Below are 27,035 nucleotides of genomic sequence, written 5' to 3'. Positions count from 1 at the left end.
TCATATTCTGAAGTTTCATAGACCTGCATTTGACAAGGCCAGTGTTCCATGACTAGAACCCAGAAATGGACTGAAGATAAAGCTGTTTTCTTGATATTTAAGCTTTCATAGCAAGAAGGTCAGAAAGCAGCAGCAGAAATTTTGTAGCTGCTAAACTTCTGCACCAGCCTCACTTCCTCCCCTAGAGGCGGATGAACTTGGAACACACTAGTGTCTAGTTTGCCTGTATTAAAATCCTATTTTTTTTGTCTTTGCCTGACTGACTGTATTTGTCTGTTAAATATTAATCTTCCTGTACCTTTAGCTCCGTAAAATCTATTCCTAAAGGAGAAACTTGCCTTGGGCACAGTCACACAGAGAGAATTGCCGCTGACAGGCTCCCTCTGTTTAATTGAGGACGCTGCAACAGAAGAGCCGAGTCAAGACGGAGACAGAGAACAGTGGAAGAGATCAGAGCGCTACAAAAATACAACAGGACAATGAAAATCACCAAAGAAAAACAAAAGAGAACTGACGAGATTATGCAGCAGAGGTAGTACACAACATTCTTTTTCTTTTTTTTTTTTTTCATTAGAAAAAAGGAAACCAAGAGCTGCGTAGTTCTGAGGAGGATGGTGAAAGTGAGCACAGCTTCTGGCAATGTCTGCGCGTCTCATTGGTATTTCAGAGTGCAACTCCTTCACACCCTGGAACTAGTCAGACACAGTTCAAATGATCATTTCTCTCTCTCTCTCTCTCTCTCTCTCTCTCTCTCCCTCTCTCTTTCTTACTCTGTTTCTCTCTTTCTCTCTCTTTTCACCTTTATTCCACAGCTCTCCCTTGCAATTTAGCTTCAGGCTCGTATTAAGTGCGACATCCAACCTTGATCCTGTTGAAGCTCAGTTCTGTTTTAAGTGTTAATTACTTGATTTGTAGGCGTATAAGGTGCTGTTTACTCAAACCTGCAGAAATTGAGATCAATGCTCCAGGGGCTCCTGTAGTAATTTCAATCGGTGGAGCATTCCGCGCTCGATTGGTCAAGCATACCTCTCTCTGAAATTTAAGTAGCAGCAAGAGATTTTTTTTTCTTTCTTTTTTTTTTTTAAAGAACACCATCAAAAATGTCTTTTGCCAACTCCATGTGTTTGAATCGGCGCAGCAGAGGAAGGGCAGTAGCTCTTAAATTAGACAATTCCAAAGAAAAATGACGTGGTTTTCAACGTTTTGGTCTGATTTACATTTGCTTTCAGAGTTCTCGAGTTAATACTTTCTAGAGTCACTTTTTGTTAAAGTTACACCTGCAAACTTCCCAGGTTATGTCTGCATTAGATATCCCCATAAAAGAATGACACATTTTCCATGTGTCTTTGCAAATTATCTTAAAATTCATTGGATGAATTTTGTAAGCAAACGGTGTTGTTGCGCAACACCCTTCTCCCCTCTTCTCTCTCTCTCTACTTCCCCTTCTGAGAGGAGGGAGATGTTACTCCCAGCTCTCTGTCTAACAGGTCCGAGAAGCCTCTAACTCCTGAGTATTACTCCAGATGAGAATATAGAGTGCGAGAAAGACTAGCCTGGTTTCTAACAACCTTTGCCTCCAGATGTCCCACCATTTTTCACTGTGTGAACTAGCCAGATAGAGCAGCCCGCAATCAGCTAGTTTCACAGAGCACACCTGTTAACGGTCGCTCTTTCTCTTATTACAACTTGCACTTGTTACTGAACCAGGTAGGTTTTAGTGACTCGGGAGAGTCCCAAGGGTGTTGTTTTGGCTAAAAGCAACCTATAAAACATTTTCCACTTTTTCCTCCCAGAATCAAACTTCATAGCTATTTTACAACCATCAAAGAACTTTAAGGTGACTCATTAATTGAATGTCCACAACATCTTTTAGATTTTCTTAATGTTAATTATTTTATTAGTAAGGCAATTTTGCAAGGGTCAGTACAGCTTAAATCAGTAACAGAAATAATCAAATAAGTAAAATCAATAATCTAGCCTATCTTTCCCTAATGCTGACACTGTGAACTAAAAAAGGGAAACTTTGAGAGAGAGATGGATGGAGTTTGGCATCTTGAACCCCAGAACTGGCCTGATGATGAGGCTGGCAGATGTACTGGCAGCAGGAGGCTCCCAGTACAGGAAGAGTACTGACTTAGAGCGGCAGATCTCGGGCCTCAGGGTGACTTCCTCATGCGCGTAGTGGTCCTCAGCTTCTTGTCTTGCAGCTGTGTAGCTCTTTTCTCCTCGTCTCTCTTTCTGGTCCATCGAGATGTAGACGAGCTGGTCTCATGGAAGGAACACACCAGTTCTTCATCTTTGCCTTTGTTCTTCATCTTTGTCTTTATCTTCATCTTTGCCTTGGTCTTTGTCTTTATCTTTGTGGTCCCGAACCCAGCTGGGGAGGGAAGTGCAATTTGAAGCCACATGTTGCGGGGCTAATGGGTTGGTCCCCATGTGCAGAACAGTCTTTGGCTCAGTGACCCCAGCTCTTCTTCAGCTGCAGAGTTCTTTGTCCATCTCGATCTTGGCTCAAAGCTGCCTGAAGGATCCAACCAAAGACTCCTCTTTTGCACTCACCTTATAAAGGGTTTATCCACCCTTTTGGTGCATTTGCATTGGCTAGCTTTGTTGCTGTGCCTGTCTCATTGGCCGACTACTTGGACCGATGATCTCATATCCTTCACCGTTTTGGAGACATGATGTCTGTTCTAATGACCCAGGGTTGCTCAACAGTCCTCTTGCGTCTAACCTTTTCTTAGGGAAGTTTAAAGTTTAGCAATAAGGCCTTGGTCACCTCTGCTCTCCTATCAGTTCCTCTTTCCCCCCCTGACCTTTCACCTACCATCTGTACCTCCAACACATCATCAGTGACCTTTAGTTACAGTTACACATTTTACACCATTTCAAGTTCAATGTCAAAATCACATTTATAACCTTTTAGTTTCTCTGATTTAGCATTCATTTTTAATTTTATAATAACCATTACTTATTAGTTACTCTTATAATCATAATGTGAGTTATTACAGACATTTCTGAAAAGAAACCAAGAATAATCCATTATTCTAATTATTTGATACCAAATTACATTTATTTGTTTCACCTGTAAGTACTTCCACAAGTGTAAGAGTAAGTGTAAATATTCTTATAATCAAACCAATATCAACCATTGGTTAAACCAATATTAATTATTGGTTTAATCATAAGTTATTATTATTCATTTAAGCATTTTACTCTGGGTTTAGATTTTATTCTTTAAAACTTTAATGCCTTGAAATGAGCAATCTGAACTATTTTTATCCACATGCAGGCTGGAAACTTCCCCTTTCTTCAGGAAACCTGCTCTTCCTGTTCCATGACTCTCTTTCTGCCTAACTATGATTTTTTATGATTAAATAGAAAAAAGTAGAATTAAAGCAAAGTTTGCAGGACACAATAACAACACACACAACCAGATTAATTTTATTACTGTCTGACTCTACTGTTGGGTCTTGATGTCACCTGTGTAATTAATTTTAAAGATAACTTTATTTATTGTTATTATTAAACTAAAATCTCCAGCATGGGGAAGTGGGCTGAGCTTGACTTTTCTTGACAACGGATATAAAAAGCATTTAAGGCATTTATTTAGATTTGGACTCATCTGTATATATATAAGGGATAATTTGATAACATGATTGATAATAACAATAAATACTTTATTAGAGTTTTGCTTCTTATTTTAAAGAAGTGTATTACATATGCTTGGTTAAGACCACAACCTCCCAGTATTACACAGTAGAGAGATAGAATAAAAAACGTCTGCATTATGGAAAAAACAACATCAAGACTCCAACTTAAGATGTATCTAAGTGGGAACCTATAACTACATTCATATTGTAACCTTGACACCTCTATTTACTTGCTTGCATACCTTTTGAGTTTATTTTATGTTATTATCATGTTCTTTTATTACTTTAGTCTTTATTTTCATTATACCTACTGTCATCCCTTTCACTGTAATTATTGTAGATTTATATATTCATGGATGTTGTCAATGAATATTGGCTTCTCTTAATGGGGCTACTGTTTATCTGAGGCAAATGTATTTCTGTTTTTCCTCCATCGATAATCCCCAGATGACAGCTTGTCAACCTTATTTTAAGTTAGATGTCTAAAATGGTCTGTGTAAATAAGACGTTAATAAAATGTGGCAGACGTGTATATGAGATATATATATATAAGAAAGTTATTGAAAATAAAAAGTAAAAAATAATCATTGGATGGAAAGCTTCTGTGAATGTCAGTTTTTTCCATCAGCATCTTCCACATGTCCTTCATGCACCTGCATGGCTTTAAGCAGGACTTCCTTTGGCTTCTTTTTCTTTTTGGCTTAAAGGTTAGATTTGTGTGTAGTGGTCTTGTTGACAGATTCTCCCACCAGTCATCTTTTGATAGGTTTATGATGTTTAAAGCTTTGGATGTTGTTTTCTAAACTGTAGACAACTTCTGAAATGGCGCTGGGTTTTATTCGGTGGTATCTGAGAAAAGGGGGATGAATATAAGTTCACTCCACACTTTTGTTTTTCTTTGGAACAAAATGAATAACTTTCCAATCACTATCACTATCATGTTACCGAGTTGTTATAAAAATCCTGTACATATCAAGTATAAGCAGTGGTGGGAAGTAACGAAGTACAAGTACTTCGTTACTGTACTTAAGTACAATTTTCGTGTATCTGTACTTTACTTAAGTAGATTTAATAATGGATACTTTCTACTTTTACTCCACTACATTTTACAGTAAGTGTCTGTACTTTCTACTTCACTACATTTCTACAAAACTGTCACGTTACTCGTTACATTAAAATCGCATTGCGCTTTTTTTTTCGTTAAAATGTGAAGTTCAGGGACTTAAGATGGCGCCGTAAAATCCAAGCAATAACGTGACTTAGTGTCTGTTTTCACCCATCGCCTCCACCTTTACTCGCATGCGGAGCTCCAAGACATGTGCAGTGGTTTCCTCTGAGTGGGAGAAGATGTCTGTCTGATCGTCAGTAATATAATAGCGCTGCATAAATCATAAGATATGGCGACATGTAAAATTAGCAGCGCTTTGCTTTCACAGACGGTGGGGACTTCAGCCAACTTTTAGCGTCACTTGGAAGGAAAGCTTAAAAAAAGGTAAGCTCCGTGGACGTGATGCTGGCAAAGCTATCCTCACAGAGACACGTTGCATCTGCGATGAAAAAAAGTTGTCACTCATGCACTGAATTATTGTGTGGAGGTGTTGACTGAGGTGTCGCAAATATGGGACAACGCTGTGACCAAAGTGCAATATCGTAATAAGGACTGAAGCCTCACTAAGAGCCGTTTTTTGTTCTTGTAATGCTCTGCGCACACTGCAGTAGCTATTATTTTATATCATTAAAAAAATATATATATATAAATAAATAAAATATATATACTTATTTAATTGGCAAATAAATAAAACAGGAACGTAAGAACGCAGAGCATGCTCATTGCTCTTTGTTTTCGTCTCCTGTCATGGTGACAGATGTTGCAGCAGGAGGGAGGATGAGAACAGTCACCTCCTTCTGCTTGGTTACTTCTTGCTTATTGTTCCTTGGTCAGTGTTCATAGTTGAGTGTTGTTTACCGTTTATGCATTGCTTTAATTACTATGTTTAATGGTGCAGACAGTTGTGGTTTCTGACATTGGCAATATGGGCCAAGTTTGTATATTTTATACAAACTTGGCCAGTTTGTGATGGTCGGCTCGTTTAGGTTCTGACATTGCTTCGACTCCTCTCTGGTCTGTGTGGACTCTTTGTTGCTTTTTGTTTCCACTGACAACATAAGTTACCAGATGTAGTTTTAGTTCCTCTAGTCCATGAGAAGCAGTTCAATGTTGAACAACTTGTGTTGCTGAAAGTACTGCAGCGCAGCAGCATAGCTCAACATTATGAGGTGTGTATGGACATTGCAGCGACTCAGGGTAAGGCTCATAGATGCTTGTTGCATCAGGAACCCAGTCAGATTTACAGCACATTTCATTGGCTGTATTTCAATTTACTTTAAAATGTAATTCCTTTTAAACAAAGCAGTACGAAGCTTGAATGAATGCACCCTACTAAAATGGTATTGTAGTGTCAGTGCTTCCACAACATTTAACTTTTTCTAAGAAGTTGAACATTCAACTCTATAATGCCAAGTTGAATAAGTTTTTTGAATTTGGGTTGGTTCTTTGACACAGGAACTGGTATGAATATGTTTCTTGTATACTTTGGTGCAGAAACCTCTGAGTTACTTGATATGCTCTGCACAGTAGAGCTCAGTCTGTCAGAGACTGAGCTCGACTTCATAAACATGACCCAGGTCTTAAAGATGCCAACTAATAGGTCCCCTCCAAATGTTCAGTCCTCTGCAGGGACACATTAAGTGACACACTAACACTTTGTCCTTAAATACCTTTATTGCTTTTAAATAAGAAGGGATTAAGGTAAAGTTCAAGCAAGGCCTGGTCCAATCAGGGGTGACGTTAGTCCCTTAAAGCTCTAGCTAGTCACAATTGATTTGTGAGAGTGTTTCCTCTCTGGTGCATAAATCTGACCATCAGTAAGGAAGTAAGTTGACACTCATTCATGCTGTAGATTAGGCTCTATCCTGAACCACTCGGTGAGTTTTATGAATGAGTTGTATCTGAAATACTGTGTGGAAATGAGCACTTTGGAATTCTGCTTGGCATTGGATCAACAGCCACTCATATGTGAGGGTTTGTGGACCGGGTCCAAATAAGTCCAAATAGTCTCTTCAGATCAAATACTATTTCATCATTTGAATCCTTTCTGTTCATTTTTTAGGAACATTTTTTTTAACATGTGTTCATTCATGTTAGCTGAAAAGTTAACTTCAGGTAAAAGACCCAATAATTACAAAAACTATCCACTGTACAGCTAATAACATTAAACTTTATCTTATTATTTTTCACATATTCCTGCCTGTCACTTATCTGCATGTTCTTGATTTTATGGGCTGTCAGTTATATTAGTGATTTGAATTGAGGGGTGCTGTGAACAAAAATTGTGTGTGTATGTGCTTAAACTATGTCTAATTTGTTTTTCTCAAATTCATTTAATCCTCATAAACCAAGTCTGTCACATGACAAAAATACCTTCTTGCTATGCAAACAGGCGTACCACTGTTGCCTTATCGCCTCCAGCTCTGCCAATGTGTAGATTTGGGTTGAATCTGTAACAAATATGTGACATGCCAAAATTGTTCTAAAATTATACTCAAACAGCTGACAATGTGTAGCTAATTCAACATTTTCTCAATTGCTATTAGAGGTCCCCACATGACAGACTGCTCTCCATATTCAGATTAAAATAAAGTTTTACCTGGTCCCAGACCAGTGCTTAGATTTTAATTAAGAAATTTGCTCTAATCCTTGACAGGCAGTACAACTTTTCTAGGCTTTAGGACAATTATAGGAATCAGAGTGATTTATTGAAGGATTTTCTTCCCATCTGGTTTATCAGCCGAGTTGTTCAGCAGTGAGCAGAGCAAACGCTCGGTGTGAACTCTGACCAGTTTGCACTACCATGAATATTTGCGTCACAGCTAAAACCTTGATTTTCAAGCACAAGAGCCTTTAAGCATTTATGTGTTGCATATCGTGAGCCAGCACATACATAATTTACTGTCCATCTTTCATGATCACAATGTTGGCCTTGAGACATACAACTGAAAATAAACTTTCAGTGTTCAAAACAGAAAGAAATATCAGTTTTATGCAAGTATTAAATGTTAGTTTAGTCTTTGAAAAGCGAGCCCTGTTCAGTAATACGATCCAGTCTAAACCTCAGTCTGATACCATAAAGGCAGCGTTTTATTGATTGTTCTGCCAGATCTTCCTTTAGATTTCCTGTGGGCAGTGAGAAGTGGGAGGAAAAGGACCTGAAGTGAGGACGGCCTGTTGAGGTCTGTAGCCTCTGTATGCATGGCACCAGCTCTAACCACGGCGCCACGCCACTGCCTGGGTGGAGTTCTTCTATCTACGTTCCTATATTGGAGATTTAATCCGATACTCGTTTTTTGCCTGATATCGGCCAATTTCCGACATGAATATCGGATCGGGACACCCCGGCTGTTTGTGTTCAAGAGAGTTCACAGGATTACTTGGGATGAAACAAAATGAACAGAAATAAAAGCAACCTTTTTCACAGTTGTCTCACGTTTTGCTGCTGGGACTCCACCAGGAGGGGTTCTACGTTCAGGAATGGACTGAGGTTCTCTGTGAACATGAAGTCCCTGTTTGTCCACACTGAAATATTGAAATGATTTCATTCCTGGTCATTGCATGGTATCCACATCCTTGTTCCCCCGAACATGAAAAAGAAGTGAAGAGTCTTTTTTTTCTGTCTTTCCTCACACAACACAGCAGTGATGCATAATTGATTCAAAGTATGATGGAGCTTGGGCTGAACTGAAAATAAATTCCTGATGGAAGCTTGAATTATTTCAGCTCGGGTGTGTACTTCAGAGCTTTTGTTGTTCCTTCTTACATTTATTTATTTTCATTTGTTGTTTTTCGTTTCTTTTTTGATGGTTTCCTTGAAATAACAAAGTCAGTCCTGATCAATAACCCAACACAACAACATCTGGACAAAAAGCATCGTGTCAGACGATGCTTGTGTGGTTGTGCTGTCGGGTACAAAAATGCTCAATGTCAAAAATGTTCATATTATACTATATGATAGTGTAACCTATCATATAGATTATCGATTCTAAAGTTGAATTGGTTTATTAATAAATATGACTTCATAATTCATAACAGCCTGGAACCAAAGTCAGTGTTCACAAGTGATGGTCGATTCTTTTTCTTTATCATTTTTACATACATCTACTGCACAATGAGAAACAAATAGAATCATTTAAGGCTTTTTTGAACAAATACATCAAATTTGTGTTTAGTATCTTGGATCTTAAATCCTATCTGATGACAGTCCATTTCTGTCCTGTTTGTCATGATTCTTGATTTTCTGGTCATAAATAGTATCTATTTCATATTTCATTATGTTTCCATGTGTACAGTTCTTTAAGTGTGTTAAAATCCTGATTGGTTTTGTTTTTAGTAACTTTTTGTAAACCATTTCTCCTGTTTTATGCTGGTGTTCGTCTTGCTTTCAGGTCTCTTTTCCATTGACTTCTTGGTTTTGTGTTATTCTTTTTTTTCCAATTTTATATGGATGTCATTGAAGACTTTGACTAGGCCAAACTCATTACTGTGGTGACACTGAAACCAGATTGAAAGACTTCAAGGCGGTTGGTATAATGCTCAAGTATAAGTAGCATTATACTTGATTTGTATAATGCTACTTGATTATACGAATCAAGTAGCACAGTTCAGTCGTTTTCTAAACCAATATTCATCTCAAAATATAACTTGATTGAAAGAAATAAACCTTCTGTGTTAAAGCGATTTCCATTTAAAAGTCCCATTTACATTATTGCGCACTGATGAGCATGCGTTAAGACGCCATTTAACTTTTTCAATCATTTTGTTGATGAAGGGAAGGTTGAAGATCGGCCTGTAATTCTGCAGCAGTGATTTGTCCAGATTGTTCTTTATCAGTGGTTTGATAAATGCTGTTTTTAAACACCTGATGAGAGTATACTATTTGAATCAGATCAGATCAGAAGTTTGTTAAAGGAAAGTTGTGTATGAGATATGGAGACAGCAGGAGGAGAAGCTGAATTGATCTACGATATGTTCTATGATTTTTGTGATTCAATTTGTATTAATTGTGTCATTTTCTCCAGATTGGTATCGATTGGGCTCAACATTGGTAATGAGTTTGATACTGATGTACAGATTGATAGTTTTCAGCATTTTCTCAGCATTTTTTTTGTTTCCTTCTTACTTTCTTTCTTTCTCTCTTCATTTCTTTCACACTGACATAATGAGGGATTTGTGTGCAGAATTTGGAGGAAACAGAGTCATGTAATAAAATTTGGGATGAAGCTGTTACATAGAGAAGCACTGTGGATGCTTTCTGGGTGCTTTGTCGGGCAGCAGTTGCAGAAAGAAAAGTGCTGATTACCACAACAAGTTTCCATTTTCTACTGGATTGTACGGAATCCTACAAGCCCATGTCTGACCAAACAGATGCATTTTTAACACTGTGCTGCTGAGGTTGTGCCCAGAACAAAGAGACGGATAGAGAAAGACTGACGGTTCTGATAAATAAGAACAAAAAACAAACTGCAGGCGTAAAGGAACTGGACAGATTGCTGCCTTTATTCGAGGAATTGATTTGATTTCACTGAAGGCTTTACTGCCCTTAGAACTAAATATATTTCTTTAAGAAGTAGTAATAAGAACTTCCAATTCAGTTACTTTTCTTTGGCAGTCCTTACAGCGTCTGAGGGATGATGTGAGCTCCCACAGAAATCCACTTCCTGCAGTTAATTATTTTTCTCTAAATCTAGATTTTAAAAGTGGGAGAAAGATATTTACTGGTGAATATAAACTGCATATTGGTGCTGGCCTTTAAACGTACATCAAACAGCGGCACATTAAGAGCAGTGAAGGTGAGCAGTGCTAGATCAAACACAGAGGGATGGATGCAGTAAACAGAATTATAGTTTCATGGGGTAAAATCTATGCCGTATTATTGACTTGTGTTGATGCACTCATAGACACTGATCTCATTGCAGGCCAGCTTGGATATTGATTTTTCTGACTGGAAATCTCATTACACTCACACACACACTCACACACACTCATTTAGCGCCAATTGAACCTCTCAAAGTACAATGGATTCCCCGTTGAGAGTGTTCACCTCTGACCTGTCCAAGTTCTCTACAGGACCCTGAAAAAAAAGCTAGTCAGTATTAGGATTTGAACAATGCTAAGTTGGTGCTAAGGGCCCAACATCTCCTAAGGGAATGTCACCCATGTCTTTCCACCACCTGACCTGGAAATACAAGCTTACATGAAATTATGACCCTACCAGCTGAGTAGTTGTGCTATAATGTTCTTCTTGTCTATGATGCCACCATATTTCCTGTGGAACTGCTAAACAAGCTCATGACTTCCATCTAATAGGTTTTGTGAATCCGCCATTTTTTCCCTTGTAGTGATTTTGTAGTCCAAATTCAGTTATGCAGAAGTTGAAAGTAAACAAGTCAGAATATTTGGTTCTAGTGTGTATTAAATCACAGGATTCCTTACATCGTCCCCCTGCATCAGAGCCTCTTCGAACTGTCTGGTTAAATTAGATTTTTCTCTGGAATATACCTACATCAATGGAGGAAGTCCGTTTGCACCGAGCATTTAAGGATGAACGTTTTAGGAACCTACACCATATCAAGAGGGATTTTCTGAAAGACCTCATCAAATAACACTGAAATGACAGCAAAGCTTATTTTAGACATGAATGTTGCATATTGATAATGACATCCTGGAAAATGGTTTGATAGTAGCATTGAGGCAACTGCTTCTGTTAGCACTGTATGCTAGCTGTTAGCTGCCTTGAGGATATAAGTGTACTGCATGTTTTCAATACAATTATTTGCCTTTGTTTTTGCCAGCACTAGCATATAATTTACTACACATATATATATTTCTGTTGTATCTTATAGGAGTACCTGTAGCATCTAAGCTAGGCTTACACTTATGGCAACATAGTGGGCTAATGCATTGGTTATTGTGCAAAAAACAGGCAATGACTGGAAAATCATTTTAAAAGCAGGTTGGCTGCATGAGTTCAGGAAGTTGATGTCTAAAAAAAGTCTGGCCAGAAAGTGGTGGACAGTGGAGAGAGTGAGAGAGTTAAACCAATAAAAAGATGGTCAAAGACAGCGCAGGACCTTGGAGGCTTTGTAAACAGATAAACACATAATCTTTCTTTTAAGCTCACAAACGCCCTGTCAGAAATACCGATCAACTTCTCCATTTCTCTGTTTGCCCTCCAGAGAGGGCTTTGAACAGCACAGATACATCTTGTACACCCTGACCCCCAGCTTCCCCACTCACCTCTCCGTGGAACTCATTCCAGCCACTTCATGCTCACACACTCACACACAGCTCCGCCGAGGACAGCAGCAGAAAGCGGAGACGCGTGAAAACACAGTCTCTGCTGCCATAAACCAAAGAGGAACACAGTTCATATTCGCTGCTGTTTATTTGCTTCGTGAGTTATTGTAGTGTGTGTTTTTCCTCTTCATGTGGGCCTGAGCTCTAATGCAGAGGGTATTGATTCCAGCAGAGCAGAGCAGTCATCTTCACAGCGGCTCTAGATCAGATTTCTTTCTGTTCTTCCCCTTCACATGTCATGTTGACTTTTTGTGCTGCGCCAAACGGGAGTATTTAACAGAGTCAATCTACCATCCCATGCTTGTTTGTTTCAAAGACGAAGAAGAAGCAAAAACCAATATTTGTTCATTTAAAAAAAAAAAAAGCTAAGTTTTGAAGTTGGGCATATTATCGAAATCAAAACAATTCATATGAATAAATATAAAGAAAATGATAAAAGACAGTAGAAATGTTGCACTGATGGAAATGGCAGGTTGTGATATCAATAACAGATCATCATGTAGGGATTTTTAGCTGCAAGTTTTGCCAAAGGGAGCGTCACTGCATGTAAACAGATCCTGTTCCTGAGGGAAGCAGTGCTGCTATAAGCTGCATCAGCTGCATTACATTTGTCTTAAAAGTCTCCAAATTTGTAGAAGGCATTTATTCCACTTTAAACTTGATGCATCTGGAGTAAACTGGAGTCTAACATACAACCTTGTTAAATTCCAAGCTCATTCTGTCACATTAGTTCTGATTTGTTTGTGTTTTGTAGACTTCTGTTCATCATTGTTTTGGTTGAGGGATTGCTTTTTTTTTTTTTCTTTTTTTTTCTAAATTCTTTGGACAGTCATGAAACTATGACAACAACATTATTTTACAACCGGGGACAGATGATTTGCATCCCCAAAAAGCTTAAATAAAACATGAACTAACTAACTCCAAACCCCAGAGGAGTTGAACAGGAAGTTCAAACCATTTCTTCCCTCTGTCATAACGTTGGTGAGGATCAGATCCTCATCTCCAAATGACCAGATACAGATTTAAAGAGGAGTGGCAAAAGCAAAGGAGGTGGATTAGCAGTGCTTCCTGTCAACTGATGATGTCATCCAGTGGAATACCGTCTCTCCTGGCCGGATACGTAGGTGTCACGTTTTTATGACAACCATGACACACTAGCCACAATGACTGTTTGAAGATACTTTTTTTCTTCCGTTGGAATAAATAAAGTACTTTTGAATTTTTGAGAACTGAAGCTCACAGAAACTTAAAGTCTACTCACTAACATTTATTGGTGTTAATGACCCGTGTCAAATTTTTTGTACAACTTCTGGACAAGCATTCTAACATGTCAGTTAACATGTGAATATTAGCGGACAGAAAAAAAGGAAGATGACCTAAAGTAGATAATCAATACTTGATAGTTTTCAGGCGTTGCTATGGAAACTCAAACGAGACAAATCCTGTGCCGTTCTGGATTGTGTTCGAAAGCGACTGCAGAGTTTTTCCTGCCCATGCCCTCCCTCATTAATAATTGATATTACTCATGTCTGAGGCAAGTTGCCGCTTTAGACTGGATTCATTAATGAGTTTAATTAGCGCATAAACTTCAATTAATTATGTGACATGAATCCCTTGTAGCTTCTTGTTGTAGACTCAGTTTGTTCAGTAGAATACAGATGTAGCGCTGCATCGCTCACTGCTTGTCTCCATCTCTGTCATCAACGGACGATTTTATTTCTTCTCAAATGTGAATTATGGACACAAATCCACCCTCGACATGTTCACAAAGAAAATCTTGTTCATAGAACACAGGCCTACAGCAGAGCCCACGTCAGAGATTAAGGAACCTCTGTGTGGAAAGTTGCTGTTTAGATTTAGATCTAATAAAAGAACATTGATCCTCATGCTTTGTTAAGAGAGTCTTTTATAAGATTATGTTAAGCTCCTTTTACCTGAACTAAGTATAAGCACATTTTACATGTTTGGAGTACGAATGCAACTAATGATTATTTGAGTCATTATTTTGATGATTAATCAATAAATCGGATAAAAACATTGGTGCATTCTGCAGATTTTTTATTTAAACTTTATTTATGCAATGTTAAAAACACATTAAAAGATGCAAATAAACAAATAATTCAGTTCATTTTTAAAATAAGAAAATAAGCATGCTTGGATTTTTATGTGAACGTGAATAAAAATTATTCATGGAAATTTGTTTTGTGTTTTTTTTCCTTTGAGTGTATGTAGAATATTATAACAGTGGTTCAGCTTGGGAAACTGAAATACCAGGACATGAAGCTACTTAGTAATTCTATTGGTTAGAGTTTCCAAAGCAGCCAACCCATAAACATTATTCATTTTCCTTATTGCTCATTGGCTCAAGAAAGGAAATAAGGAAGACTGTAGGAGTTAGCTTCTGTGGTAGAGCTAAGACGGTTCCCAACTTGTTTTGTATATTAGAGAATATTTGGTATTTGAGCTAATAAAATAGGCAGTTATGAATGTTATGACAGGGGGTTGTAGGTATATTCATTTTAAGTGGGCGGCTGTGGTTTTGTACCCATGGCTGTTTTACATCAAACTGGTTTAGATAAAGAAAACATCAATGTTAGCGGTGCCACTAGTCACACAGTATTTCATAAGTAAAACATATTTCCACAATGGTTTTTTGCTGACTAGGAAGAGAAGTAGTTATAGGTCAGAACTGATGATGTGGAGTCAAAGTAAACATTTGTATTCACTGAGTCTCATTCTGTCTCAGAAGGCTTCATGCTAGCTCTTTTCCAGCTCAGTTTCAATTCATGTCTGTGTGTTAAGGAAACTCTGTGAACCTGTGCAGTTGTTGTTGCACTTTCACTGCCTCTTTGGCGTCATGGCGACCCAAAAGCGTACCACTGAAAACAGCAGTCTGTCTTCCTGTCTTTATCCCGTCTCCCTCCCTTGGTTCGCTGGCCATTAAAAGTCACACAGGCTCTAAAAATGAACAGCGAACTTCATGAAACAATTTGCTCTTATAAATCTGCCAGACGCTGAAGTTGTGGTGCGGGCGACAAGCTGACAGTAAATGAGTATTGATCTCTGCTCCCATGCAGTGCAGCTGGTTTCTGGCTGAGCGAATTCTCTCTTACACAGTTGTCAGGGGGAAGGCCTGTTTAATGGGATGTTATCAATCCGCCGGTGAGTCTGAGTACCTTCGCCTTGGTGCTGCTGGGCTTCAGGTGTGACGTGGGAGGCACAGAGGAAAAACAGTTGAAAGAGAGGGAGAAAGCGGACGAGAGCGTGTTTAAAATCTGTGTTGGAGTTGTTTAAGATCACAGATTTCCATGGTGATATCTGAGATTAATGGGATTTGAGCAGCCGGGATGTTTATAATGCTGCCAGTTGAAATCAGTTGCGGTCTGGGATTGGTGCTTCTCTCTAATGTGATTAATTGCTTCTCTCCTATGGAGAGTTTTTTTTGTTTGTTGCAAAAGCAGATTTGAAGATACAGTGGAGCATGACTCAGTTACTTGATGACATTCCAGGGTAAATTATTAAATATTAACTCAACGTTGCATACAAAACTCTGCTGCAGTATAGTGAGGAAAACACCTGAATTAAGAAGAACTGGTTATGTGTGTGTGTGGTGTGTGTGTGTGTGCGCGTGTGTGTGTGTGTGTGTGTGTGTGTGTGTGTGTGTCTGTGTGTGTGTGGGTGTGTGGGTGTGTGTGTGTGTGTGGTGTGTATAGAGGAGGTTAATAATACAGAAAGGCTGGTGAGTTTTGAGGTAAATAGGAAGACAAGAGGTGAGAGGTTTGAAGCTAAACAAGATTTGTTGGACATTTTAAAAGGTCATTGTGAGAAAAACATGCAGATTGGTTGAACTGTGGATTTGTGTGGAGGCCGTACGATATTTATGTCAGGAAATGAAAAAAGAAAAATCCAATGTCACTGATCTACTTTTACAATCTTTTTTTTTTTTTTCTGACCAGTCCTGTCAGAACACCAGTGACCTACTCTTCCCATTGTCAGGCCAGTCCTAATCCCACACACAGATTAGGATTGTCTCTGTCTCCTGCTGTTCCTCTAATCTGGAACTTTTTCTACACCTGCAAAAACCGTCAGTCACATACTTTAGTAATCTACAGAAAATTAGAATATTGGGAACAAGTACAACATTTCTTTGGCCAGTCATCTGAGAAAGTGAAACTCATACATCATTTATGATCATCATTCACAGAGTGATATATTCCAAACCTTTGTTTATTGTTATTTTTGATGATTATGACCCAGATAGGTCAGGCTGTCCAGCTGGTTGGAGATGTTGGTTTTATGTTCCAGCAGGATTTGGTTCAGTAGCCATGGTGCTCCTGTCTCTGATTGGCCAGTAAACTCCCCTGACCTTTAACCTTGTGGAAAATCTATGGCATATTATCATGTAAGACATGTCATTACAGTAGCAAAATCTCCAAGCTGCAGATGAATTAAATAAAGTTTTGCCATCTCTTTCTGTGAGAGCAGTTCAGAATCCTAAAGACATTGGTTGTGTTTATGTGTTGCTTTTATGACCTTTGGGCCATGCGGCTTATTCTGATTTCCATCCCTCACCTCTGTCCAGCCCGGAGCATAAAAAAGGATTTGATAATTAAAAAGCAAAGATTGTTGAACACTGAGAAGTCTCTAGCTCCTAGAAGATGGTGAAGATACACGTAAAACTGAAGAACAATAAAAGTAGCTGCAAATGTTCCTCCAAACGAGCGCTCCTCATGCCAAACTCACCACCGCTAGTTGTGTTTTTACATCTCTCCTGTGGAAAGTGTGACCAACTGTTTGTAATGAACAGAAAAATTTCCACTGCCTGAAAGCCTGGAAATACTTTATAAAATATGAGCAACAAAATGAATTCCTGGTGTTGATTTCTAAAACATCTTCACCAGCTAAATCCCCAAACCTGCAAAGTTTTAGGTCTCATTATCACCAAATGATGCTCAAGGTCAGTTCCATCAAAGTGCCGCTCTCTTTTGTGGGTACACCCTTTAATGGACAGAAGAATTTTTTTTTTATTGTTTAATTTGAATTTGCAGTGCTGAGCTGTCGCTGCTGTATTGTCTCAAATGCAGTGCTGCTGCTGGGCATTTTCCTCTACACCCGCTGGCGGAGCTACAAAGGTCTGAAGGAGGGCGTGTACCACGTGTCGGCGCACCACGACGGCTGGGAGGACATCCGGGAAAACGTGCTCAACTACGACGAGGAGGGAGGCGGCGAGGAGGACCAGGTACAGAAACCGGCGGAACGCTGAACGGCCGGCACTCACAAACACATTCCCAACAGGAACTCCTGCTTGTGTGAAGAGGAAATGCTTTTAGCAGCAGAACTCTAATTTTAAAGGCTGTAGTTGCGTGTATTTTTACATCCCTGGCAGTGTTTGCAAGCTACCAGCCTTGCAGTGGATTAAGTCAGTTCAATTTGGACAGAAATTGTGCGGCGTGTTTTAATTAGGCCCACGCGAAATCCTTATCTCTGCTCTCCACCACCAGTGGAACCCACATGCACTCAGCTGTACTTAGAGCCGGAGTAATATCCATCACAGCTTTAATGGGAGAAAAATATGTGATCACCACATCGCCATACAGTACACGCACACGCACGCACGCACGCACGCACGCACACACACACACACACACCCCCACACACACACACACACACACACACACACACACACACACACACACACGTATTTGTCAGTCATTCCAGTATGACCACTTGTCTAATACTGTCCTGGTTCTCCTTTTACTTTACCTTTGAGTTGCCAAGACTCCATGTGTCCAACGTTTTTGTCCAGCACAGATACTTTCCTGGACTGAGGTCTGGGTCAACTGGAGGTCAAGGCAAATTAATCAACAACAAATATAGTTGATAATTAAGTATGTGACGTTCAATTTTTAAGGGTTGTTTTGGATCATAATCGTAACTGGAAATTCCACATAAAACACACCAAACAAAACTATGGAAAAGTATCGGACCTCTAACTAACTAAGGGCATGCGACTAACGTGAAAATATTATCATGTTAATGTTACATAATGCACACAATATGCCCGACACACAGGGAGTGACAAAAAGACCTAAAAGTGAAAGTTTTCAGTGACAGCAGACAGCAACAAGTTTTAATTTTTTAAATTTCATGTTGCGTCAGTGTCCCACACCTACCTGTACGCGCTCCAGATCACTTGAAATGTAGTAAAAGGAGAGATGATATAGCCAGAATTTACAGTAACTTTGTTTCTTCTCTTTCATAGAAATGTGATTATAACCAATGAATCAGCTCTTTGGAAAACAAGTCCGCTTGCTCTCTACTTAAAGGGGCAGTAGTATGCTAAATTGACTTTTTTGAGCTTTACATGATGTAACATCATGTTATTATGTTTTTCCCTCATCAGAAATGATTCTCAAACATTTTTCATATATGTTTGAGAAATCCTTTAATCTCCATGGCAACCACTCAGCTGTGTAAAATGCCTGATTGGACCTAGCCCCAGTCAGGCTAGGTCCAATCAGCCACTCAGCTCCTTCAGACTAGCCAGCAGCAATTAGCAAACTCCTGGTGGAACTGCACATCTGCTGACCTCATTATACAACCTGGAAATGCTGGTAAAAACATTGTTAAAGGGTTAATAGAGGAGCCATGTTGTGGTGACTTCCTGAAGGTAGAGCTTAAGAAAGAGTTAAGTCTTGATATACACAGCACTTTTATAACAGCTGAAGGTAACATAGTTACTTGATTGTGCTATAAAACATCACTATGTGCCTGGAAAACACATATCACTGGCCCTTTAAGACTTACAGTGTGTTGTCTGGTGACCAATTGGGTGGAATTAAATGTCATAAAAGGAAAACTCACCATCTGGTAATTAATTTCCAACATTCCATACATTTAAACTCTAATTAGCCATTTGATCAGAAAGCTAGCTGCTGTTTCATTATCGGTTTCAACCATCACACATCTAAGGTGAGAAAAGCGTCTCTGTAATGGAATTCAATTCAGTTCATTTATATAGCGTCAGTTCAGCATATGTCATCTCATAGCAATTTACAGGAAGAGAAAAAAAAAACTAAATTAGTTATGTGTGAAGTTAAGTGAAATGTGTCATTTAGGCTCCTGCCAAACATGAGTTTAAATGTGTTGATTGCCTAGTGCTGGTCCATATGAGAGGTTCAGAGGGTGTGGGAGAGTTTTTAGATATTAAAAAAAAAAAATCAGAGTCAGGCTGGTGGTCAAAGTGTGTGTGTTTCAATGTTAAATGTGAAGGAAGACAATTTGGCTGAATAATTTTTCTGTGCATAACACATTTCCTATGTGTTATCTACGCTGTTAATGTCACAAGTCTTTTATTATCAATATAAATGTATCACAATTAACAACAAAAAGGTACAATGAAGTATATATTATGTGTTCACACATAAAATTTAAAAAAAAATTGAAAAAGAAGAAAATATTCTTAAAAGTATTGGGGGATGTTGGAAAATATAGTTCAGCTAAAATACAAATGTCAAAAAGATTTTTTAATTCACAGAAAATAAGGACTTACAAAGTGAGTTGAACTCATTCTTTCATTAAATGTAAATATAATGTGTGACAAGTGTATTTGTCAAACTTGCTGGAAAACATTAAGCTTTGCATAAAATACAGACCTATTGACTACTAATAACTTCCTAACAGAACCCCAGAGAAAGGAAACTGAACTATCCCTTTAATTGTAATTTAGAACATTTTGGAGTAAAATCACAATGATTAATGCTGCGGATTTAATATCATTTTGCGTTAAGGCAGGCACTTTTCTTTATTTTTATATTCACTGATGCAGAATGGTGGGTGGTCCTTATTTTTTTTTTTCAAATAATTTTAGACTCATTTATGTTTAATGCAATTTTTATTTACAATCTCTGCAAAAATGTTCACAAGCTTTTGTCCAGATGTGAGGTCCACTTTCTGTTCACGTCTCTCTGGTCTCTGTTTTTAATCTCAGGAGAGAAAAAAACCTAAATAAAAAAAAAAAGGCCACTTGCCACTTTTCACATAATCAGCTTTACAAAGCCTCCCACTCCTCCTCCATGCATGAGCATCTTTTCATCCTCCTCCTCCCACAGGTTTTTTTTCCATCTCTGTGTCTTTTTTTTCTTTCTTTTTCTTGTTTTTTTTTTTTTACACTTCTCATGGACTCATATTATTTGTGAAGTGACTTGCAGGTTACCGGATGTCAGAGTAGCAGCAGCTCAGGCTCAGTCCCATCTCCTCTCTGAATCGCCTCGGCTCATATTTTTATCCTCAGGGTCAGAGCACTCGTAGGAAATCTTAAACCTTTCACAGAGAATAAATGGAGACGGAAACTTAACCGGCGGAACGTTCTCAGTAAACATAATGAGCCCAGCTCTCCTTTCATTTCTCTGTCACATTTGATTTTTTTCCTGCCTCCTCTCCCCTGCAAGCATTTGTGATGGATTTAAATGTGTTCATTATAAGACAGAGGCACATTTAATCTTTTGTGGCCTCATCTGCATGTTATGTGCATTACAGACTTGGATGTTATTGTTTCCATTTATAATGTGGTTGCCAGTAGATTGAGTTAAATACGTTAATATGTAATTTGATTTAGTAGGTGTAGTAACCAAATGTAACCAGCAGGGAGTCTAGCGCTAGTGAGCTACAGTAAAGAAAGACAGAACTTCTTCCTGAGTAACTGGAGCAGAGGAAGAAACATGTCTGCTGCTCATTTATTCAACTGTTCCCCTTTACAGGTATGAGTTTACACTATGGCTGAAATTATTAATCAGATTAATTGATGATTGCCATTTCATGATAGAACGTCACCCTTAAATGCTACACACACACACACACACACACACACACACACACACACACACACACACACACACATGTTTGTCTGGCTATCTTTGTGGGGACTTTCCATTGACTTCCATTCATTTCTACAGCCTAAACCTTACCTTTACCCTTTTCCTAACCCTAACCATCACATACCTAACCCTAACCCTAACTCTGACCCCTGACCCAAAAACAGGGTTTCCCCCTTGTGGGGACCAGGCTCCGGTCCCCACGAGGAGCAATTGGTCCCCACAACATAGTATATGTCAGGAAAATCGTCCCCATAAGGTATTACAAACAAACGCGCGCACACACACACACACACACAGAAACTTTGTCAATGTTTTGCTAACGTCAAAAAAACATTTTTGACGTCAGAAAAAACAAAAACAAGAAAAAACACACTCACCACACTGTCAAACCCTTTTGTATAAATTTTCTGTTAAGCAAATTTATTTTCAAAATGTCATTTATTCAGTTATTCCCCTTTTCTTGCTGCGTTCTCCTGCTCCATGCTGCGCTAACGGCGTCTCGTCACATTTTGTGTCTCCAGAACGCCTACGACATGGCGGAGCTGCAGAAGTCCCTTCAGCCAAGCCCCGCCCAGTCGGTCCAGTACTGCCGCTCCAGAGCGCTGCACCACCCGCCGCCTGCCCACCACCTGCACCACCACCTGCTCCACCAGGCTCCGCCCGTCCCGGCCTCCGCCCCTCCGCTGGACCCCCTCAGCCGGACGTCCAGCTCCACCACCCTGCCTCCCTCGGCCGCCTCCACGTCCTCCACGGCCACCACCACCGCCAGCCTCCGCAGGGACGTGCCCCCTGCGCGGCCCCCTGCCCAGGGCCAGGCACGCCCATCCCAGCTGGCACGGCGCTCCCTCTCCTTCTCCAGCCAGGACCTGGCCCGCTACCTGTGTGAGATCATCCGTGACGCCGACCAGCACCCGGACACGGGGCCCTTCGACTCCCTGCAGGTGTTCTCCACCGAGGGCGGGGGGTCGCCCGCCGGCTCCCTCAGCTCCTTCAGTTCGGCGGGGCTGGATGGGGGGAGCACAGGGGAGGTGGCTGGGGAGGCGCGGCGGGAGGAAACGCTGGGGGAGTGGGGCCCTCGCTTTGAGAAACTGAGAGCTCTGTACGAGCGAGCCGAGGCCAGCGACCTCTGAGCGACGGGACGATAATAACAGAACGCCTTATAAACCTTTCAGACGGTTAGCGGTGAGGGAGCGGAGTGTGAGTGACTGACACTCTCACTCCGGTCTGTCTCAGTCCGGGTTGTTGTGGCCCTGCAGCGGGACAACTGCTTTCTGAGAACAGACATCATTTCCAGGTGAGATTAAGGCTTCAGAGCGTCCTGAACACACCGACGTCTCTCTGCAGAGTCGAGTTCTTCTGAGGCCGTTTTTATTTCAAATCAGCACCAGTGAAAATGTATTTTGTATCTTGTTGCTGCTGAATGAGAGCCGTGTAAATAAGGGACATCCGTTGCACACTGCACTATAACATCATCCGTTTCTCATACAGCGATAGAGCCTTGTTTCTTTTTTTTTTTTTTTTTTTTTTAGTTGTTTTTTAATATATACTGTATTATGTTCTGCCACTTGGCTCCGTTCAGTTTCTGAAGTTTCGTTTCAAGTTTTTATGAGGGGAAAAAGTGAAGATGTGTTTCGACGATGAGACCAGGACAGATTTTCCTCTGGAAATACTTTTCCTGGAACCTTCCAGCCTTTACTGGCCTGTTTGCTCATGGCGGCTGAAACTCAACCTGAGTGTTGACCTCAGTCGCAGAGAGCAAGAGAGAGTTTCTAAAGCCACAGTCAGACTTTCAGTTTTCAATCTTTATAACTTACATATCTACAGAGGAGAGAGTTGCCCAGAATTAAAATAACTTCAAAGTCACATAAGTGTTGTAGTAGTTGGATTTTTAATAAATAAAGCATTAAAGATGTTTCTTAAAGTAGCATTCACCAACACCAACAGCATCTCCTCTCTTAAATTTAATGACAAATTTTGAATTTGAATTGATTTATTAAGAGATGGCATGTATTAATTACCATGAGTGTAGTAAAACACACTAATTTTCACACACACACACACACACACACACACACACACACACACACACACACGCGGTTAAACACATACACAAAACATATTTATAAAAATATTACAGGAATTGTTTAATTCCTGTAAATTAAACAATTCCTTATATATATATATTTAATATATTGAAATATGCAGCTCAGGATGACAGAAAATTGAAGCTGTTGATGAATTTACACTGAAAAAACTGTTGGCTTGATAAAACCAACTCTCTCCAATAGAGAGACAGATAAAAGTTCTCGGTTCCTACCAGAACCTTCTGGGTGAACTTCCTGCCTATCAGGTTGGACCTGCTGGTCGCCATGGAGTGGCCCCTAAGAAAAGGTTCCTGGAAAAGGTTCCTGCAGGTAATATGCCCCCGGGTGCCAAGGGTTGGACTTTTTTTTTTTTTTTTTGCTCTTTTAGCTCAGTTGAGTACTTGAGCATTGGTGAAGTGTTTCGAGCTCCAGCACTCTGCAGGTTGTAAGACATCAAGCCGTCTCTACTTAGCACCGCGCCGGCGTCTTCATTTCATTTCCTATTCTCATCCGCTCCGCTGCCGCTCACTGTAGCTCACCCAAGGGGGGCCGGCGGGGGCCGCACGAAAATTCAAACAGATCTCTAACAAAGAGGCGCGAGTGGACGAGTGGCCCGCGGGCCGGGTGGGGGACGAGGGGGGGCGGACGCTCGGCCCGCGCGCCTCCACAGGCATACCAAATGTGGCAGCTGCTACAGACTGTTTAAACAGGCGGTCGCTCAGCGGAATACAAACTACGCAGAGCAGCTTCCCAAGGTGACAGCTCGAGAAATTCAAATAAATGGAGGAGCGGGTCGGAGGAGATTTAAACGGATTATTCATACAGACGCCATAGCAGGAGCACCTGTGCATTGAAATCATACAGAAATATCTGCACCGTCTTTCCCACGTCACCAGGGGATGATGGATTTGAGTTTCCCATCCCCCCTCCCCCCACCCCTTTCCTTAAACTACACAATCCTCCTCCTGATGCTTTTGACCCAGTGAGAAGCATTTATCTGGAAAAGAACAAAGAGGAGAAATAAACGTCAGAAAGGAAGCAGCGTGCAGGGAGTGGGAAGGCCCAGCTCCTCTCACCTTTGATAAGAGAGATGATTACATGGTGGAGGGCTGGATCAGAGAGGCCGAGAGCGCTCGGCTCTGTGATGACGGGAAGGAGGCGTGGATGGAAATGTAGGCAGGAAGCAACAGTCAGTGACACATCAAACAGCCTGACCTCTGCTGTGGCCAGCAGGAAGCAGGCCTACTGGGACGGCTGGTCACGCTGGTTGGCTTGAAGAGACATTGTTCATCCTTGCAGTAATTGTAGCAAAAAGTCATCAACTTTATATCGCAATTATAAAGAAATGCACAATAAAGCAAATTCATATCAATGCATCCAAACCGTGCACACAATAAATTTGGAAATGTTATGTAAGTTTTACAAAACATGTTTTATACATATTTGTTGAAACTGTCACCAAGTGGTGATAGTTTAGTATGAGACAGACAACCTGTGAAAAGGTCCATGTCCTCCACCTCCTCCCTGCTGCACTACCAGTCAGAGCCAGGAGGAGGGGCTTACGGCTGTCAATCAGTTTCTGTGAGCGCGTTAATATGCTAATGGCAGATACACAACTTATCACAGGAAAACTGTCATCAGTGGCTAACTAGCATTAGCATTCACATCAGGCTCTGCTGACTGAGAGAAGCAGTAGTGAAGCAGAGAGGGGTGAGTGGATGGGCATGATTGACAGCGATAAGTCCCTCCTCCAGGCTCTGATTGGTTGTTTCTAGATAGCACTGGGAAAACTGGGAAAAGACAGTCATACCATACCATCACAGTCTCAACAAATATTTAATAAAATATTTGAATAAAAGTTACATACTGCAGCTTTAATCAAATCCTAAAGAGTCAAACTGCACTGATCCACTCCAAATGGAGTTAAAATAACTTTTTAAAAGAGTTACACGCCATGATGGAGTTGAAACAACACTACCAATAGTTTAAGTGTAACACACATCACCTCAGTGTTGAATTTAAGAAACACTAGTGTGTCACATGTTAACAGTATCAATGTGTTAATTTAACACTGAATAAAATACATTAACTCTATGGAAAGTTTTAAATGTAGCTCAAAATAAAAATCAGAATTTTTTAAAATAGTAAATTCAGAATCACTTACCAGATCAATAGATGCCACTTAAACTGAAACTGAAAGTTTGAATCCAGCAGAATCAACCTTTACAATCCAAAGAGCCGTAAATGTCACATGATTTACAAAATATATATATATTGGAATTTTTGTTAAATACCTAATATAAGATTGTTGTTGACATGTTAAAAGAATATATAATTTATTTCTATTTTAGGTGTTAAAAACAAAACATTTTCATGGAGCGGATCTATACACTTCTATAGAGTATTGATATTTCAGGAAAATTAGGTTAAAAAAATCAGCCTAGTTTTGACAAGAAAAAAAAAATACTCCTTTTCATTCTGTTGTGAAAATACAGTGCAAATATTCCATTAAAATGTGTAAAACTAATAAAATCTTCAGTTGTTTTTATATCTATATTTGAAAACAGTTTGTTCTTTACAGGTTTTAGCCAAAGTTATTAGAGACCATTGAAGGTTCAAAATGGCGACTTGCTGATATAGAAAGGGTCAATTTAATGACACAGTTCAATCTCATGCTAAGTGTAAAACAACATAAGCTTGTGTTTCCAACTGGTCAACACAGGGACACATCTTGAAGTTGCAGGACTCTGGACCTCAACCCCAGATCTGACCTCAGATAAGAGGAGGACATGGATGGATTGATTACAGCGACTAGTTCTAGGAATGAAATGTGAAATTAAAGAACTTAAACCCCTTCTAGGCTAAAAATATTTTTGGTAATATACACCACCGATACCTTTTGATGCATATTCAACACATACTGAGCCATTCTAGAAGCACTTTGGTTCAATCTGCCCAATTATGACTAATTTAGCAAACTTGTAACAAAGATGTTACATTTCTGACTGCATCCTGTTAGGTTGCTGGTGAAAAGTCATCATATTCTAAAAATGACATTTTTAAAACGCACATTTTTCTGTGTTTATTTTTTTTTTTTTTCCTGCTGCACAAAAATGAAAAAATACATCCTAACCTCACGGTTTTATAGGTTCCTACAAAATGACCACCGCTAAGTGGTCAAATGTGAGACAGCAACAGTTTTCTTTCCTTCTCCGGTCTTCATCGCATCAGAGCCACGGCGGTAAAGAGGTCGCCCTAATGAGATCGGATCAGGTCGGCTAAGCTAACGGGAGCTAACAGCAGCTGACGGGTCGCGGTCGAGCTGGACAAACCAAAGCACTGCGTGAACTTTCACACAGCGGTCAAATCCCAGATAACAGCTTTCCAGAAATGTTCTGATGAGTCATGTGTTGGGTTTTTATTCTATTTTTTTTATTATTATTATTATCTTGCATTTGATTTCCTGTCAGACTGTAGGGACTTTGGGATTTCTGTGAATCATTTTTTCTTCAGCGGACTGAGCCTGAGACAGGAAGGACTGAGTCGCCTTACTCTTCATGTCTCCCTGACGATCCTCTGAACCACAAACCGTTTCCTTGGTGTTGTGTTCCGGGTGCAGCCCTGTTGTGAGCAAACGTAATGTTTTTACCTCATTTGTAAATAACAGAGAGAGAATTATGGCTTTTTGTCAAGAAAAGCAGCATAGGCTTGCAATGTGCAGGGTTAAAAAAAAACAAAAAACTTAAAAAATAAAAGTGAACATATTTTCTATTGATATGATGGTGATGAGCTTTTAACAGTTATATAAGTGTTTTGTATTTGCTTTCATCTCTTTTTCTCAATAAATCCATTTATTTGCACCAGAGACTGAGTGTGAACAAAGCAGCTGGATACTTGCTGCCGCCCCCCCACCCTTCCTAACCCCACCTCACACGCACATACATAACACACACACAGCCAGAGTGTGTTTGCTTACGCTCATCGTCCTATTGGAGGGCCTTTTCTTCTTTTCAGT

At 39.9% G+C, this 27,035-nt stretch overlaps 2 protein-coding genes across 2 annotated transcripts in view; both read left to right on the top strand.

Moving 5' to 3' along the window:
* LOC106925612 (neural-cadherin-like) overlaps positions 1-17,323 on the top strand; it is a 105,906-nt gene extending 88,583 nt beyond the window's left edge. The window contains exon 12 of the mRNA XM_088004601.1: positions 17,145-17,323. Coding sequence (XP_087860727.1) covers positions 17,145-17,323 — 179 coding nt within the window. The remainder of the gene's footprint in view (positions 1-17,144) is intronic.
* On the top strand, positions 17,041-25,302 carry LOC148160154 (cadherin-24-like). Its single transcript, XM_088004106.1, has 2 exons — positions 17,041-17,299; positions 21,458-25,302. The coding sequence occupies exon 2, from the start codon at positions 21,470-21,472 to the stop codon at positions 22,064-22,066; it is 597 nt and encodes a 198-aa protein (XP_087860232.1). The 5' UTR covers positions 17,041-17,299; positions 21,458-21,469; the 3' UTR covers positions 22,067-25,302.
* Positions 25,303-27,035: the final 1,733 nt, after the last annotated feature.

This window comes from Poecilia mexicana, unplaced genomic scaffold (assembly GCF_051168715.1).
Source record: "Poecilia mexicana isolate PSO_F unplaced genomic scaffold, ASM5116871v1 scaffold_3, whole genome shotgun sequence".
Taxonomy (NCBI): domain Eukaryota; kingdom Metazoa; phylum Chordata; class Actinopteri; order Cyprinodontiformes; family Poeciliidae; genus Poecilia; species Poecilia mexicana.
The sequence above is the reverse complement of the archived record's forward strand: the minus strand, read 5'-3'. Positions and strand labels throughout refer to the sequence as shown.

Coding starts and splice junctions, on each gene's coding strand:
- LOC148160154 (XM_088004106.1), top strand. CDS start 21,470: ATGGCGGAGCTGCAGAAGTCCCTTCAGCCAAGCCCCGCCCAGTCGGTC.